At 44.2% G+C, this 14,922-nt stretch overlaps 1 protein-coding gene across 2 annotated transcripts in view; it reads right to left on the bottom strand.

The window, feature by feature from the left end:
- LOC141145371 (neural-cadherin-like) overlaps positions 1 to 14,922 on the bottom strand; it is a 159,294-nt gene that overhangs the window by 60,105 nt on the left and 84,267 nt on the right. For both annotated transcript variants that reach the window (XM_073631991.1, XM_073631992.1), the window contains exons 19-23: positions 12,113 to 12,203; positions 11,096 to 11,280; positions 10,505 to 10,737; positions 9,023 to 9,300; positions 2,516 to 2,730 (exon numbers count right to left, since the gene is read on the bottom strand). In XM_073631991.1, coding sequence (XP_073488092.1) covers positions 2,516 to 2,730; positions 9,023 to 9,300; positions 10,505 to 10,737; positions 11,096 to 11,280; positions 12,113 to 12,203 — 1,002 coding nt within the window. The remainder of the gene's footprint in view (positions 1 to 2,515; positions 2,731 to 9,022; positions 9,301 to 10,504; positions 10,738 to 11,095; positions 11,281 to 12,112; positions 12,204 to 14,922) is intronic.

Genomic DNA, 14,922 nt, shown 5'->3' with positions numbered 1-14,922 from the left:
GCAGCAGTATAGTTCCCCTAGTCCGTTGGCGGTCTATGTTTTTTTCTGATCTGTGTCTCCCTCCCCTCAATTTGGGCATTGCTATAGGACATCCCACTAAGTAATTATCAAGTCTCTGTGTCCTGTGATGTATGAACAAGAAAATAGGATTTTTAAATACAGCTTACCTGTAAAATCCTTTTCTTGGGAATACATCACGGGACACAGAGCTCCCGTCCCTCTTCGGGATTATACACTGGGACTCTTATTGCTTTGCTACAAAACTGAGGTACTCTCCATAGGGGAGGGGTTATATAGGGAAGGAACTCGCCTTGTAATTAGGCTTGCCAGTGTCCAATCACCTGATGGTGACTATCTAACCCACTAAGTAATTATCAAGTCTCTGTGTCCCGTGATGTATTCCCAAGAAAAGGATTTTACAGGAAAGCTGTATTTAAAAATCCTATTTTCATTGTAGCTTTCTGTATTCACAGCTGAGCAATGTTGTTGATAAACATTGCCAGCTCCAATTGCCGGTGTTCTGTCGAATAGTGCCCTCTATCGAAAAATACCCACTTCCGGCTGTGCATGAGCAGCACGGAATGGCACAACAGCTGATTTCCCGATCAGCTGTTGCGACGGCGCATGCGCAATGCGTCGTAGACAATAGCAGACGAGCACCGAGGGACAGAATTATTCTCCGATTCGACCTCGCACTTGTGGGGCATGTTCAGTGTTGTGAAGGGCAGGTTTTTTGGTGTTGATGGCCAGGTTCAGTACTGCAAAGGGACAATGTTATTCTCCGATTCATACGCCCTGCAAAGCACTGATCCCGCCCATAAACAAAAAAGAAGACTGCCCTTCAACACACTGAACATGACCCACAAGTGTGAGGCAGAATCAGAGAATAACATTGTCCGTCGGCGCTCTTGGCTATTGTCTCTGATTGTCTCCGATGCACTGTGCATGTGATTGGAAAATCAGCTGTTGTGCCATTCCGTACGGCGCATGCGCAGCCCGGAGCGGGCACTTTTCGATAGAGGGCACTATTCGACAGAACACCGGGACCTTTTCTGTGTACTCAGCAATGCAGCTGTGATTAATCAGAGCTGAATTGCTGTGTACTGTGACAGGGGGAATCCTGGCAGCAGGGCAGAAAGACTGGATGTACTAGACATGCCCTGTGTACAATCATGACATTTTGTTTGGGAATGTCTAGCATGTCCTGAGTCTGCAACTGGTTAATGCATCCTATGTATTAATGTAAGAAACCTTTCTGTGTCACAGAACCCCCACTGACCCCTTATACTTACCTGAGCTGATCTCGATCCAGCGCTGTGCATGAGAGCATTGGCTCTCCTGGCTTGATCCCTCCTCACTGAGTAGATTGATAGCAGCAGAAGCCATTGGCTCTCACTGCTGTCAATCAAAATCTGTGACGAGGGAACAGGGTGCAAAGCTGAGCCACCCTGTCTGTGTCAATAGACGCAGACAGGACAGCTTGGGAGTGAGCCTGTATGAGTGCCCCCATAGGAAGTGGCTTCTTATGGGGGCACTCGCAGAAGAGGAGGAGCAAGGAGCACCAGCTAAAGACCCGACTCGAGACTCTGGTCTGCTCTGTGCAAAACCATTGCACAGAGCAGGTGAGTATAACTATTATTTTATGTAAAAAGAAGCAAAGGTTTAATATCACTTTAAGTCTAGAGGGGGCAATAAAATAACATTTACTTACCTGATCCTCTGCTCCTCCCCATACCTACACCATCCCCCCCGCAGTGTCTTCTCCCCCAAGCTCTAGTGGTCTAAGGTCCTGATGTCATCAAGACCAAAGCAGAGTCCATAGCCCTGCACTGGACATGTTGACGTAAAGGAACAGTCCACCGCCAAAGTGTGGGGGAGCACCATCTTCTGGGGGAGTGGAGGATCAGGTAAGTAAAAGTGGTAAACCCTCTACCCTAGACATACCAAGCAAGTAACCGCTGCAGTGTGGGCGCAGCCCCACTGCAAGGTATAATTGCACATTTTCCCAGAGTTGGACTTTAAGGCTGGGTTCACATATGCTGCGGCCACGTCTCACAGCAGGGGTCCGGTGCATCTCTGTACACAAATCCAGGTGCGAATCAGGTCTGAATTTTTGCCTGAATTCGCACCTGATTAAGAACCAAAGACGCACAGGACCCTTTTTAATTGCGGACCGTGGCCGCTCAGGAGATGTGTGAACTGGCTCCATTGAGAGCCGGTCACACTCTCCTGTCATGCAAATTGAATGTAGGGGAACCCACATCCAACTCATATATGTGTGAACCTAAAGATTTTATGTTAGCTTTGAAGAGGCATTAACCATTTACTGCTCTATCCACAAAAACATTTTTCTTTGGAGTTGGACTCTATAATTAATAGGGAGATTTTTATATTCATTGTATTATGGTGAACTAATTTGTTTTGTTTGTTGCACCTTAAAGTAGAGAAAGAAGTTTATTCAATAATGGCAATATCTGTTCTATGGTGCAGTTTACCCGGCAAAAAACATCCTCACCTAGAGCGATGAAATCCCCTGAGTCTCCATGACTGCTGGCGGACATGGGACCATTGTACAGCAGAAGGCCATCAGGTACGTCAGTGATAAAATCCAGGGAAATCTGACTTTCATAGCAGAGCTGCAGGGGTGGGAACCAGGCATATCCAGGGGCAGTAAAGGAGCGTTTTGTCTGCTGACACTCAGGTCCATGGTACTCAGGAGGACATTCACACCTGAAGAGCAAAGCACAGCTTCATCTCATTAAAATAAATGCATTTTATACTGTCAGCATGACGCACTAGAGCAGAAATTTAACACAAGAAAGTTGAATGTGTGGGTTTTTATTCCTATTGCTGAAAATTATATTATCATACAGTTATATCTTTTGCCAAACACAAATTATGTCAATTCCTCAAGCCTGGGTTTGTGCAAGACAGAAAAAGGAAGCACAGGATGGTTTCCAAACATTTCCGGTCACAGCAGAGCCACACTAGCCATATCAGCCAGTAAGATGAGCACTAATACAACTGGTACTGATTTCTACATGCGACAGGAAGTACAGCCAAAAAATGTAAAAGCACTGCATCAGAATATAGAGTGATCTGCTATATTAACCCGTATCAACTTGTATGAGATGCTTCCGGAATAAGCCATGTGAAAGTGCAGTGCCCTGTCACTGTGTTAAAAGGGTTTTGTTTGGGGCGTGGCCACGGCCTGCAGGTGTGAGGACATGTGTCTGCCGAGCTCCATGAAACCCGCTCTCTTACCCGCACCTATGGCAGTTTACCGGGTGGAATTGACCCCACATCATGCCCCCTAAGACGTCACCACAGCCACAGCAGACCCCCCCCCCCCCCAGGGCCGCTCAGGATCTCTGGATGCCTACTTTACAGAGACCTGACGGGGACCTCCGGGACATTCCAAGATGACGCCCGGTGAGCAGACTTAAGCTGCACATGCAGCATCCCCGATTCCCTCACCACTGATCCCTGTGCACTCGCTCCCCCTCCCTACCTCACCCTCAGGCTCAGACAGTCCTGCTGAACCTTCTGCATTAGGGGAAGCCCTGGATGCTAGGGATCTACAGGCACATATTCTGTTCCTCACCACTAAAGCTGATCTGGAGCTGTTGGCTCACAGGGTGGAGAAAGAATTGAGAGAGGACATAGAAGCCCTACAGGCTGGATGGGAGGATGTGTCACCTACTGTCCAAGCCCTTACAGAACGATGCAAAACACAAGACCAATGGCTTAACTCTTTATTAGATCAAATGGATGACTGAGAACAGGAGCTGCAGAGTTAACATCTGTATCAGGGGCCTGCCGGAAGCTACGGGGCCCCAGGACATAGTCCCCACCCTGCAGGGAATTTTTTAAACAAATTCTGGGCCGTGAGGTATCTGATCATATTGAAATCGATCGAGCTTACAGAGAAGTTCGTCCACCATCCGCAGATCCAGATAAACCACGGGACATTATCTGCAAACTCCACAAAAACACCATTAAGGAACGGATCATGTTTTGTCTTCGGGGTGTCTGCCACATGGACTTTGATGGAGCCAAACTATCTTTCTTTCCGGATTTATCCAGGAGAACCCTAATGCCAAGTCGAGCACTCAAACCACTCCTTGAGGCACTGCAAAATTCTAAGCTTATTTACAGATGAGGTTTCCCTTTCCACCTGTCAGTTTCCAAGGATGGACAGCAATACTTTTTGAGGAATAAAGATGACCTACCCCAATTCCTGAAACACCTTAATTTGCCAACAATTGACATCCTGGATTGAAGGTCTTCCCCTGAGATTCCGCTTCCATCCCACTCACAGCCCTGGCAACCCACTAGGCGTAGAGGCCATAACAGGAATAGAAGAGGCCCCTCATGGGCCACACCGCAGCCTCCATATCCCCCCCCTCTGGGATGGTCCCTTGGAGGACTCTTCAGGCATTTCTATGTTTTGCAATCCTGTTGCCCAAATTTTGAGATATTGCCACCACCCCCCGCTTTGCTGCTGTAGTAATTTGTTTGAACTTGATATCACTGATGTTATAGGTTTACACATACTCAGCAGCAGGACCTCTCCTTTGCTCTGAGTGTCACTTCTCCCCAATAGGTCAACTCCTTGGAGTTATGTCCCTGTTTTGGGGTCTCTCCCTGGTCACTGGCCTCCACTCTCTCCTTGATTGGGAGAGGTGGGGGAGACCCCCGACTAGTGGAGCTTGGATGCTCGACTATTTTTTCAGAGTTTTGTTTTCTCGTACTACTTTGTTGAGTGTTTTTTTTCTTTGTTTTTTATGTGTCTCTTGTTTTTTCAGCACTTATCTTGTGGGTCAGTTCATTGAGGTCTGCAGGTCTCTCTCTGTTCATGTGGTGATCAACAAAGTCCCAAGCTCCACCTCTCGTCATGGCTTCCCTGAAAATCGTGTCCTACAATGTCTGCAGTCTGAAGTCGCCTTGTAAGCGCAGTAAGTTGTGACTCGAGACGAAGAGGCTGGGGGCGCATATACTTTTATTGCAGGAGACTCATTTTCACATTGATTTGGTCCCACGGTTGCCTACACAGCTATACAATCAATGGTTCCTCAGTAATTCTCCACGTCCTAAGTCGGGGGGTAGCCATAGCTATACACAAGCAATGCCCATTTGTCTTGCAGGAACACTTAGCTGATCCTAATGGCAGATTTGTGTGTTTGAAGGGCACCATTCTAGACCGCAAATATACTTTTGCAGCAGTGTACCCCCCCCAATACTCGACAACTTATCTTTCTAGACTCTGTCTTGGAGTCACTCTCGGCTTTCCTGGGGAGCCAATTGATATTGGGGGGTGACTTCAACGTATGTCTGGAGCCCCAGCCAGATACATCCACAGGACACTCCACTTATTCCTTTGCCTTCCTCAAACACTTTAAGAAATCCCTACACGCTCACCATCTGGTTCGACTGCTGGAGGATACTTAATCCTACTGATAAAGACTTCAGCTACTACTCAGCGACCCATGTCATTTACACTTGCATAGATTTACTGCTGATGGATCAGTATTCATTGGAGTCTCTCTCTGGTGCGTCGATTGGCTCACTAACGATATCTGATCACGCCCCAGTTTCTATTAACTTACATCCCCTATCCCCTGACCAAAAGTCGTGGACTTGGAGTCTGAAGGAGAATATCTTAGATGATGTGGTGGCGCTAAACAGGTATCGGATTCGATATCTCGATACTTTGGGTCTAGACTAAAAAGGATACAGGAAGGGGAATTGCAGAACCTATTGCTGAAAATCCAATCTGCAGAACTTAGACACAAACGCAATACTACCCCGAAGTAGGCTGTGGAACTTCGATCCTTACGCTCGGAGCTGGCCAATCTCTTAGATGCCTGGATTTGAGCCCGTCTACGACATGTTTCCCATAAGTTCTATGAGTATGGGAACAAATGTGGGAAACTACTTGCTAGAGCCCTTAGACAACAACGAGCCTCAGGACATGTGCATAAGGTCCACACAACTTCAGGGTCTACTGTGATTCACCCCTCCAAGATAGCTGCGGTCTTCCAGGACTATTATGCCCGGCTTTATCAACTACCCGGTACATTTTCTGGTCTGCACGCGGAGCAGAAGGCGGACCATATTCAGCGATATTTAGAGGAAGCTCATTCCTCACAGCTCAGTACGGAGGTTAGTACACAATTGGAAACGCCAATTACATTGTCAGAACTGGCGGCTGTCATTAAAGACCTCCCGAAAGGGAAAAGCCTGGGGCCTGATGGGTTCACGAATGCCTATTATTGCACTTTTCACTCGCTACTAGCTAATCTAATGTGTACCTACTTGATTGCTCTGGCAGCGGGGACTGTAATACCTAAAGAGGGATTACACGCCCACATCTCAGTAATTCCCAAGGAAGGAAAAGATCCTACTGCTCCCAGTAGTTACAGGCCAATTTCGCTCCTGAACACCGATATTAAAATATTAGCAAAGATTCTAGCTAACCGCCTCAAACCCATAATGCCCACAATTATTCATCCTTACCAGACAGGTTTCATTATGGGAAGAGAAGCCAGGGACAATTCCAATCGTGCCATCCAGTTGATACATTGGGCCTGACTACAGACCGACCAGCCACTCTGTCTCTTACTCTCCACAGACTCTGAAAAAGCATTTGAAAGGGTAGACTGGACATTCCTGTGGTCGATTCTGACTAAACTGTGTCTGGGCCCCAGCATGCTCGCCAGGACGGCATCATTTTATGGTTCCCCAGAGACCGAGTTAAAGTGAATGGTGTGCTCTCTGACCCGTTTCCCATCTGTAATAGAACGCGGCAAGGATGTCCACCCTCCCCCCTAAATTTGCACTCACCCTTGAACCTCTGCTGAACAGGATACGCTTAAATCCCAGTGTTAAGGGACTGAAGGTGGGGTCTGTGGAGCACAAATTGTCCGCTTATGCAGATTATGTCCTGTTTTATGTCTCTGACCCGTTGGTTTCCCTTCCCAATATCATGGCTGAATTGCGACATTTTCATGAGATCTCGAATTTTAAAATTAATTACATTAAATCTGAGATCCTGCCTTTGAATATTCCAGGGGACTTACAAACACGGCTGCAATCCTCCTTTTCTTTTTCTTGGTGCAATTCCTCCTTGAAATACTTAGGCATCTTCCCACCTCATTTCTCTCAATTATATACCGCTAACTATACTCCACTACTCTCTACCATAAGGGTGGACCTGCAAAAATGGGACAGGGCGACATTCTCATGGATGGGCCGAGTCAGTGTGCTAAAAATGAATGTGCTACCAAGAATCCTCTTCTACTTGTAAATGGTGCCCATCTCGCTGCCCATATCCTTCTTCTCGACCCTTAACAGTCGTTTCTGAGATATATATGGCATGGACGGAGCCCGTGTTTGGCTCTCCGTAACCCTGCAGCACTCCAAGCAGACGGAAGACTTGGGGGTGCCTACTATTCATAAATATTATGAGGCTAATGTCTTACAACGGATATTGGACTGGCATCATGGGGTAATGACTAAACTGTGGGTCCCTCTGGAAAAAAATTTTACTCCTGCTGGGCCTGCTACCCAAGGGATAACTTTATTTTGCCTTTTTATGGTTTCTTGTCTAAATGTCTTATGTTTTGTTTTTTACATATTGAATAAAGAAAGACTACTTAAAAAAAGGGGTTTTGTTTCACCCAGGATTCTCAACTATCGTAGGCAGGTTGAGGGGTTGTAGGTGCTTGTTTCATTTGGAAGAAACAGTTTTTTCAGTTTCCTCAGTGATTAGTAAAACCCGGTTTGGGACCTGGAGCCTGGAGATTTCTTAAAGACTTGGGTGGGATGAAATCTCCAATCCCGGGTCCTGGTCTTGAGAATAACTGGCAGACTTATGGTGCAGGTGTGAGCCAGGTTTTTAGGAGAATCAGGACTAGGGTTTCGGGGGTTCCACCCTCCCAAGGAGTTAGTGGGGTTGTAAGGGAGCAGCCAGAAGTGTGCATGTCTGCATGATGTAGACTATGAAAGGAGGACAGACAGAGAGCCCAAGCCTGAGGATCAGAGCAGCAGGAAGCAGGAGAAGATAGCTGACAGAGGTACAGTGTTTGTACCAGAACATGGGGATGCTGTGGAGGATGCTGTGTTAGATGGTCAAGAGGACCGAGGAACCAGGCCTGAGCAGCGGCGCAGCTAAAGAGCCAGGATAGTGGAAACCCCTGCGAGGGAAGCCATTTGTTCTGGTATGAACTTTTTCTTTCAACTGGTGAGTGCTACATTTGAGCTAAACAAGCCCAAACATCACAGCTACATACAATACAATCAATTTATGGATGAAGAAATGACAAATGGTCTTGCCTTGCAGAGAAACAGAGAGGACTGCTCTTAGAAAATTAAAATATCAAAGCTCAAGAAGGAGCACACTGAAGTTGGGTAGCTGTCTTTAATGTTAAAAGTAAAAAATAAAACACTCACAGATTAAAATCTTTGCACAATGAGTATCTAGTAAGAGGCAACATGTAGCTGGTACTGCCGCTGAAGCCACCAGCACAGGTGTCCAGATAGAGTGTAGCTGAGAGACTGGTGGTTGGAATGCACACTGACATTGGAAGAGACACACACCTCTTGCTGAGTCTTCAGATTTCTCCCCTTGGTAGAAACCATGCCTATGTGCAATTCCAGGATAATGTTGCTTGGAAACACATTTTGGGGATACTCATCCCCTTCATCAATTTAGCAACTGTGAACCCTGTCCATTGTACTAAGAATCCCTTTCCAACCACCAATCAGATTGGCAAGTCTGCTTTGGATGCTTGAATGTGATTAGTGTCACATTAGTAAAGTTGTCCCGCACAGGTTTCAGAAATAAGACCCACCCCACTAGTGAGGATTTCTCTGGAATTTGGCTACAGTACTTTACACAACATTTAGACTGAGGTAAAATTTTCTGGCTACAACACAATTGTATTGTCCCCTGGATAAAATTGCAGTGTGGAAACATTCATGTATTTTTTTTTGCTTATTAGCATAATCCATACCTTACCTATATCCAAGTGCAGTGTCTATGCAGGTGCCTCCATTAATGCACGGGTTGACTGGATAGGAGGAGCAGGATAGATGCCGATACTCTCGGGCAGCACAGGAGCACTGGACTTGTGTCACCACAGTCACTGATCCAAAGGAGACGTTGGGGGATCTGATCATAGTGGGCATGTGTTTGTATGTTTTCCCAATGATACATCCAGTCTTGTGGCTGCACTGTGCCTTATCACACTCGTCTTCTCCAATCGTATCCACTTGTACCCCCAGTGCAGATTCTATCTGTGGAAAATATAATGTCATGCCCTCTTATGTACATTAGACACTTGTTACTGATTATGAAACAAAAATGGACAATACTAGATTATATACATAGTCAACAAATCTCAAATGTCATTTTTAAAACATGTTTCATGCATTTTTTTTTTTTTTGGTAAGAGGGGAAAAAGTAGCTGGTATTGGTGGTGAACCATGCACAAAACTTGAACACCCTGGAAAAGTCCAAGTAGGTTTGCCCTGTGCTTTTATTCAGTCCATAACATAAAACAAACAAAACATCTGCTTGTCCAAGTCACTATCTAAATTCATGTCAGGTCCTGACTAACGGTGTAGCCCCTTAATGGGTTCCCCAAAACAAACAGGCCATTCTTGTACCTCTTTTCACACAGCAGCAGGCTCTTACAGCAGAGAGAGAGAGAGAGTCCTGAGCCTCAGCTCACATATATAAACTCCTGTGGATAGCTGAGACTAATAGCAAGGTCTGGCTACCAGGTAAGATGTAGACCTCACTCTGTCCTTCTTGCTGCATACTTGTACCTGGTCATTGACCCAGAAAATATTGAGGGTGGAAAAGGCAGGAAACGCAGCATACCGATGAATTAATTTATGTGTCATTCTGCTCTCTCCTCCTATCAGCTTGTTTTTTTGCGCTGCATCACACCTAATTGGCTCCTTGTGCTGGTTCTCCCTCCCTTTTCTGAGCTCAACTGTACAGTAGATTGCAAAAAGCTACTACAGAGTCAAATTGAGGATTTACATTGCTTGCATTTAAAGAAACATGATTACAGAGCTGAAATTATTTGTGCCTTTTATATTTTCCTGGAGTTCAGCTTTAACTAAGTACAACTATAATAGCTATGCACTATAAACTACTGTTATATGAAGCTTCCATACCCTCTAATGTTGCCCACTCTCTATAAGTTTTGTTGACAGTTTGGCTGAGAGCACAAGCAATTGTGATTATCATTTACAGCATTATTTGAATGTAAGTATTTTAGGGAACTGGTAAAGTGATGGGTTTACTTCTACTTTTTAGCAGGAATCTGGTTAACTGCTGTGATTAACCTCTCTCAATGATCTCTTGCAAACAGTTTGTTTATCAGGGAGTTTCAACCAGAAAGAAAAGGCGAAGAACATGGCAGAGTATTTAATCGATTGAGCCATGTTGGCAGAACTAAGATTGAACAGTGGAAAGATTGTATCACACCTTGTCTAGGTGGGAAGCCACAATTCCATTCAGTTTTTCAGCCTGGTAATAGGGAGGTCCGGACACTGTAAACCAGACATCAGTTGTGTTATCCAGGTCAGGAACATTCAATACACTGAACAGGTTCACATTCTCCCATCTACAGGGGATTATGTCTGACAGCAGATCCCTCATCTGTTCATATCTACTTCCAATGCTGGGTGTCTGAGCTATGAATTCTTCAGCTGTGATACCTGGAGATAAAAGACATTGGAACATGTTTTAGTACTTTTAGATGAAAAATAAACATGGTAAAACATATATTTCCTTTTTTTACACAGGTAGATATGAACTACTGCATACTTCTATCCAACCAACAGGTAGAGCTCTAGCCTTCTTTTCACATGTTTCACTATTTCAGCTGCGCTAAAAGAAGCCATTAGCTTACCGAACAAAAAGATAACAGGAATGCATGAAATCAGACTTAATTTGCCCATTCTTTAAACTGGAAATGTTTCTGTATTTTTTTCAAAGCCCATCTTTGTGTAACCCAATTCTTATGTTGGCCATACATGTTGGAAGTTTTGTGGACAGTTGCGGGGCTTTCCTCACCTTGCAGTCTTATGGCTCCAGCGTTATGAGCTTCTTTCTCAGTAATGTCAGTGAGCACAACCTTAACTGTAGAGACCACATCAGGCCACATGCCATCTGTCATTCTCACCCTCATTTTATAGGTCCCTGGCAGAGCCCCTTCTCTGATGGTCAGCATGCCGGTGGCATCATGGAGAGTGAAAATCCTGCAATGTAATTGCATTAAGGTTACCTTGATGTGTTGAAGTGTAGCTAAATACAGCATAATATACATTAAATGAAATATGTTATAAGCATAAAAATAAATATTGGGGGTTATTTACTAAAGGAATATCCACTTTACACTGCAAGTGCACTTGAAAGTGGGACATGCGAGGAAAATAAAAAACAGCATTTTAGCTTGCACATGGTTGGATGATAAAATCAGCAGAGCTTCCACTCATTTCAGATCTACCCCTTAGATTTAGAGCAACTGCACTTCCAAGTGCACTTTCAGTGGAAAGTGGATATGCCTTTCATAAGTTACCCCCATAGTGTATATAGCTTGACAGCATTTATATCATTGCTTTTTCCAGAGTTTACACTTCCCAGTAAAGAACAGCCACAAGGGCCAGCCAAGGACAATATGTTATTGTGCCCTTAAAAATCACACAGGAAATTTAATTATTATTGAGCGCATGTAGCCAGTGTTGTAAATATGCGTAGACTTAGATTTTAGACTGTAAGCTCTTTTGGGCAGATTTCTTATTCATGATGTTCCATATATTTGTGCATGTTTTAATGTTATTGCTAAAGACCAAGCACTGAAGATCTTGATGGCACCAAATAAAACAGACATTAACATAGGCCAGTTCTAAAGGAAAGCATATGACAGCTTATTCTTCACAGTGTCTGCTTGTCAATAGGTTTCTCAGCTTGTGTATGGTTCACTCATTCAGCAAGTAGGTATAGAGGAGATTTCTGATTGAATACTATGGGTCACTGCAGTGCACTTTGCACATCATTCATGTTCTTTTCTCTTTTTATTATTTTACCTACCTTGATTTACTTTCTAGTTGATACAATTTGTGTTCCCAGTCATCTTGGTCTGGTGCTACAACTTTTCCAAGAGCAACAGCTGGCAGAATCCCTTGGAGAAATAAAATGGTATTTTTCATTTGTGGAGGAAAGGTTGATTGTATTATGATACAGTACGTTTTTTGGGAAGAAGAACTATGTCTATTTTATAACTAGGAAATACATTTATGCAGTAATGGTGGCTTTCCATGGGCACATAAATAGTCACATGTTTGGAATTATCACTCTAATGCCCCGTACACACGGTCGGACTTTGTTCGGACATTCCGACAACAAAATCCTAGGATTTTTTCCGACGGATGTTGGCTCAAACTTGTCTTGCATACACACGGTCACACAAAGTTGTCGGAAAATCTGATCGTTCTGAATGCGGTGACGTAAAACACGTACGTCGGGACTATAAACGGGGCAGTGGCCAATAGCTTTCATCTCTTTATTTATTCTGAGCATGTGTGGCACTTTGTGTGTAGGATTTGTGTACACACGATCGGAATTTCCGACAACAATTTTGTTGTCGGAAAATTTTATATCCTGCTCTCAAACTTTGTGTGTCGGAAAATCCGATGGAAAATGTGTGATGGAGCCTACACATGGTCGGAATTTCCGACAACAAGGTCCTATCACACATTTTCCGTCGGAAAATCCGACCGTGTGTACGGGGCATTAAAGGACAAACCTACTACTAGTCAGTTGTTTCTTGGTGCTCCAGGATCATGATCTCCCCATAAAAGTTAATGAATCTGGATCAGCCCCACCATAAACTTTTCATCTTCTTGCTGAATTTTCTGTTATGCAGAAGAAGAGATTCTCTCTATTGCCCTGTACACACGGTCGGATTTTCCGATGGAAAAAGTGCAATCGGATTGTGTTGTCGGAAATTCCGATCGTGTGTGGGACTTCATCTGACTTTTTCCGTCGGAATTTCCGACACACAAAGTTTGAGAGCAGGATATAAAATTTTCCCACAACAAAATCAGATTGTTTAAATTCCGATCGTGTGTATACAAATCCGACGCACAAAGTGCCACGCATGCTCAGAATAATTGAAGAGACTAAAGCTATTGGCTACTGCCCTGTTTATAGTCCCGACATATGTGTTTTACGCCACTGCGTTCAGAACGATCGGATTTTCCGACAACTTTGTGCGACTGTGTGTATGCAAGACATGTTTGGCCCAAAATCCGTCGGAAAAAATCAGACGGATTTTGTCGTCGGAATGTCTGATCAATGTCCGATCGTGTGTACAGGGCATTTGAATTGCTAACATTTCTTTATATGGTTAACTGCTCCAAGGTAAAGTTAGTATGTATCTTAGTGCCATCTCTCTCTTAAGGCGCTTTTAGATCGTCTTTGTCTCATAGCTTTTACATGTACTTCAAGACTGCTCTCCACATCTGCTACTGTTATCTTCACTACCACTCCAATAAAATATCCAAGACATCTCCCACATTTATTATTATTACATTTACTCTGGAATGCTCTTCATTCCCCTATTAGGTTGTCTGTGTATTTCAAAAGCTCTATGAGAGGGCAACTCTGCAGTAAAGTCTATCAAATTGGCCAGTGATCTAATACCAACCTAATCGCCGTCTCCGTTCCTCCCAAGACCTCCTGCTCTCTAGCTCCCTCATCACCTCCTCCCATATCCGCCTCCAGGACTTCTCCCGAGCCTCGCCCATACTCTGGAATTCCCTACCCCAATCTGTCAGACTGTCTCCAAATTTATCCACCTTTAGGGGATCCCTGAAAACTTTCCTCTTCAGAGAAGCCTATCCTGCCTCCATCTAACAACTGCACTGTTTTCTCCATTAGCTCATCCCCCACAGCTGTTACCCTCTTGTATAACTTGACCCTCCCTCCAAGATTGAGCTCTAACGAGCAGGGCCCTCTGATTCCTCCTGTATTGAATTGTATTGTAATTGTACTGTCTGCCCTCCTGTTGTAAAGCACTGCGTAAACTGTCGGCGCTATATAAATCCTGTATAATAATAATAATAATTGGCTTATACTCCACACAATGGCACCTCTACTTCTCTGACTTAATTATACACTCTTTCATTATGCTTAGACGTTACTGTGTACCTCCATGTTTACAATTCAGTAACATATCCTGCAAAAGCGATTTCTGCACTTCTAAGAGCTGTATGCACTCATATATACTGTATATAACAGCCATCCTATAGCTCAAATATTGTATTGTATGGTGTTGGTGTTTTGTTCGATCAGTAATGTTACAAATCACAATTTTCAGAATGGCAGAAAAATAGGATTTTTATAACAGCTTACCTGTAAAATCCTTTTCTTTTGAAGTACATCACAGGACACAGAGCCATAGTAATAACTATGTGGGTTATAGTCCACCTTCAGGTGCTGGACACTGGCACACCCTAAATAGGAAGTTGCCTCCCTATATAACCCCTCCCATACCGGGAGCATGTCAGTTTTGTAGGCAAAGCAATACACGTCTATACTGGAAAGAGGGGCGGGACCTCTGTGTCCCGTGATGTACTTCAAAAGAAAAGGATTTTACAGGTAAGCTGTTATAAAAATCCTATTTTCTTTAATCGTACATCACGGGACACAGAGCCATAGTAATTACTTTGTGGGATGTCCCAGAGCAATGCCAACTGAGGGGAGAGAGACACAACAAAAGTAGGGCACCATGAGATCAGATGACTTATACTGCTGCCTGCAGTACACTGCGCCCAAAGGCGACATCCTCATGTCTTTTTACATCTAACTGATAGAATCTGGTAAATGTATGGATTGTA

Source organism: Aquarana catesbeiana, linkage group LG05, assembly GCF_042186555.1.
Source record: "Aquarana catesbeiana isolate 2022-GZ linkage group LG05, ASM4218655v1, whole genome shotgun sequence".
Lineage (NCBI taxonomy): Eukaryota > Metazoa > Chordata > Amphibia > Anura > Ranidae > Aquarana > Aquarana catesbeiana.
Note: the sequence above shows the minus strand (reverse complement) of the source record. Positions and strands in the feature narration are given on the sequence as shown.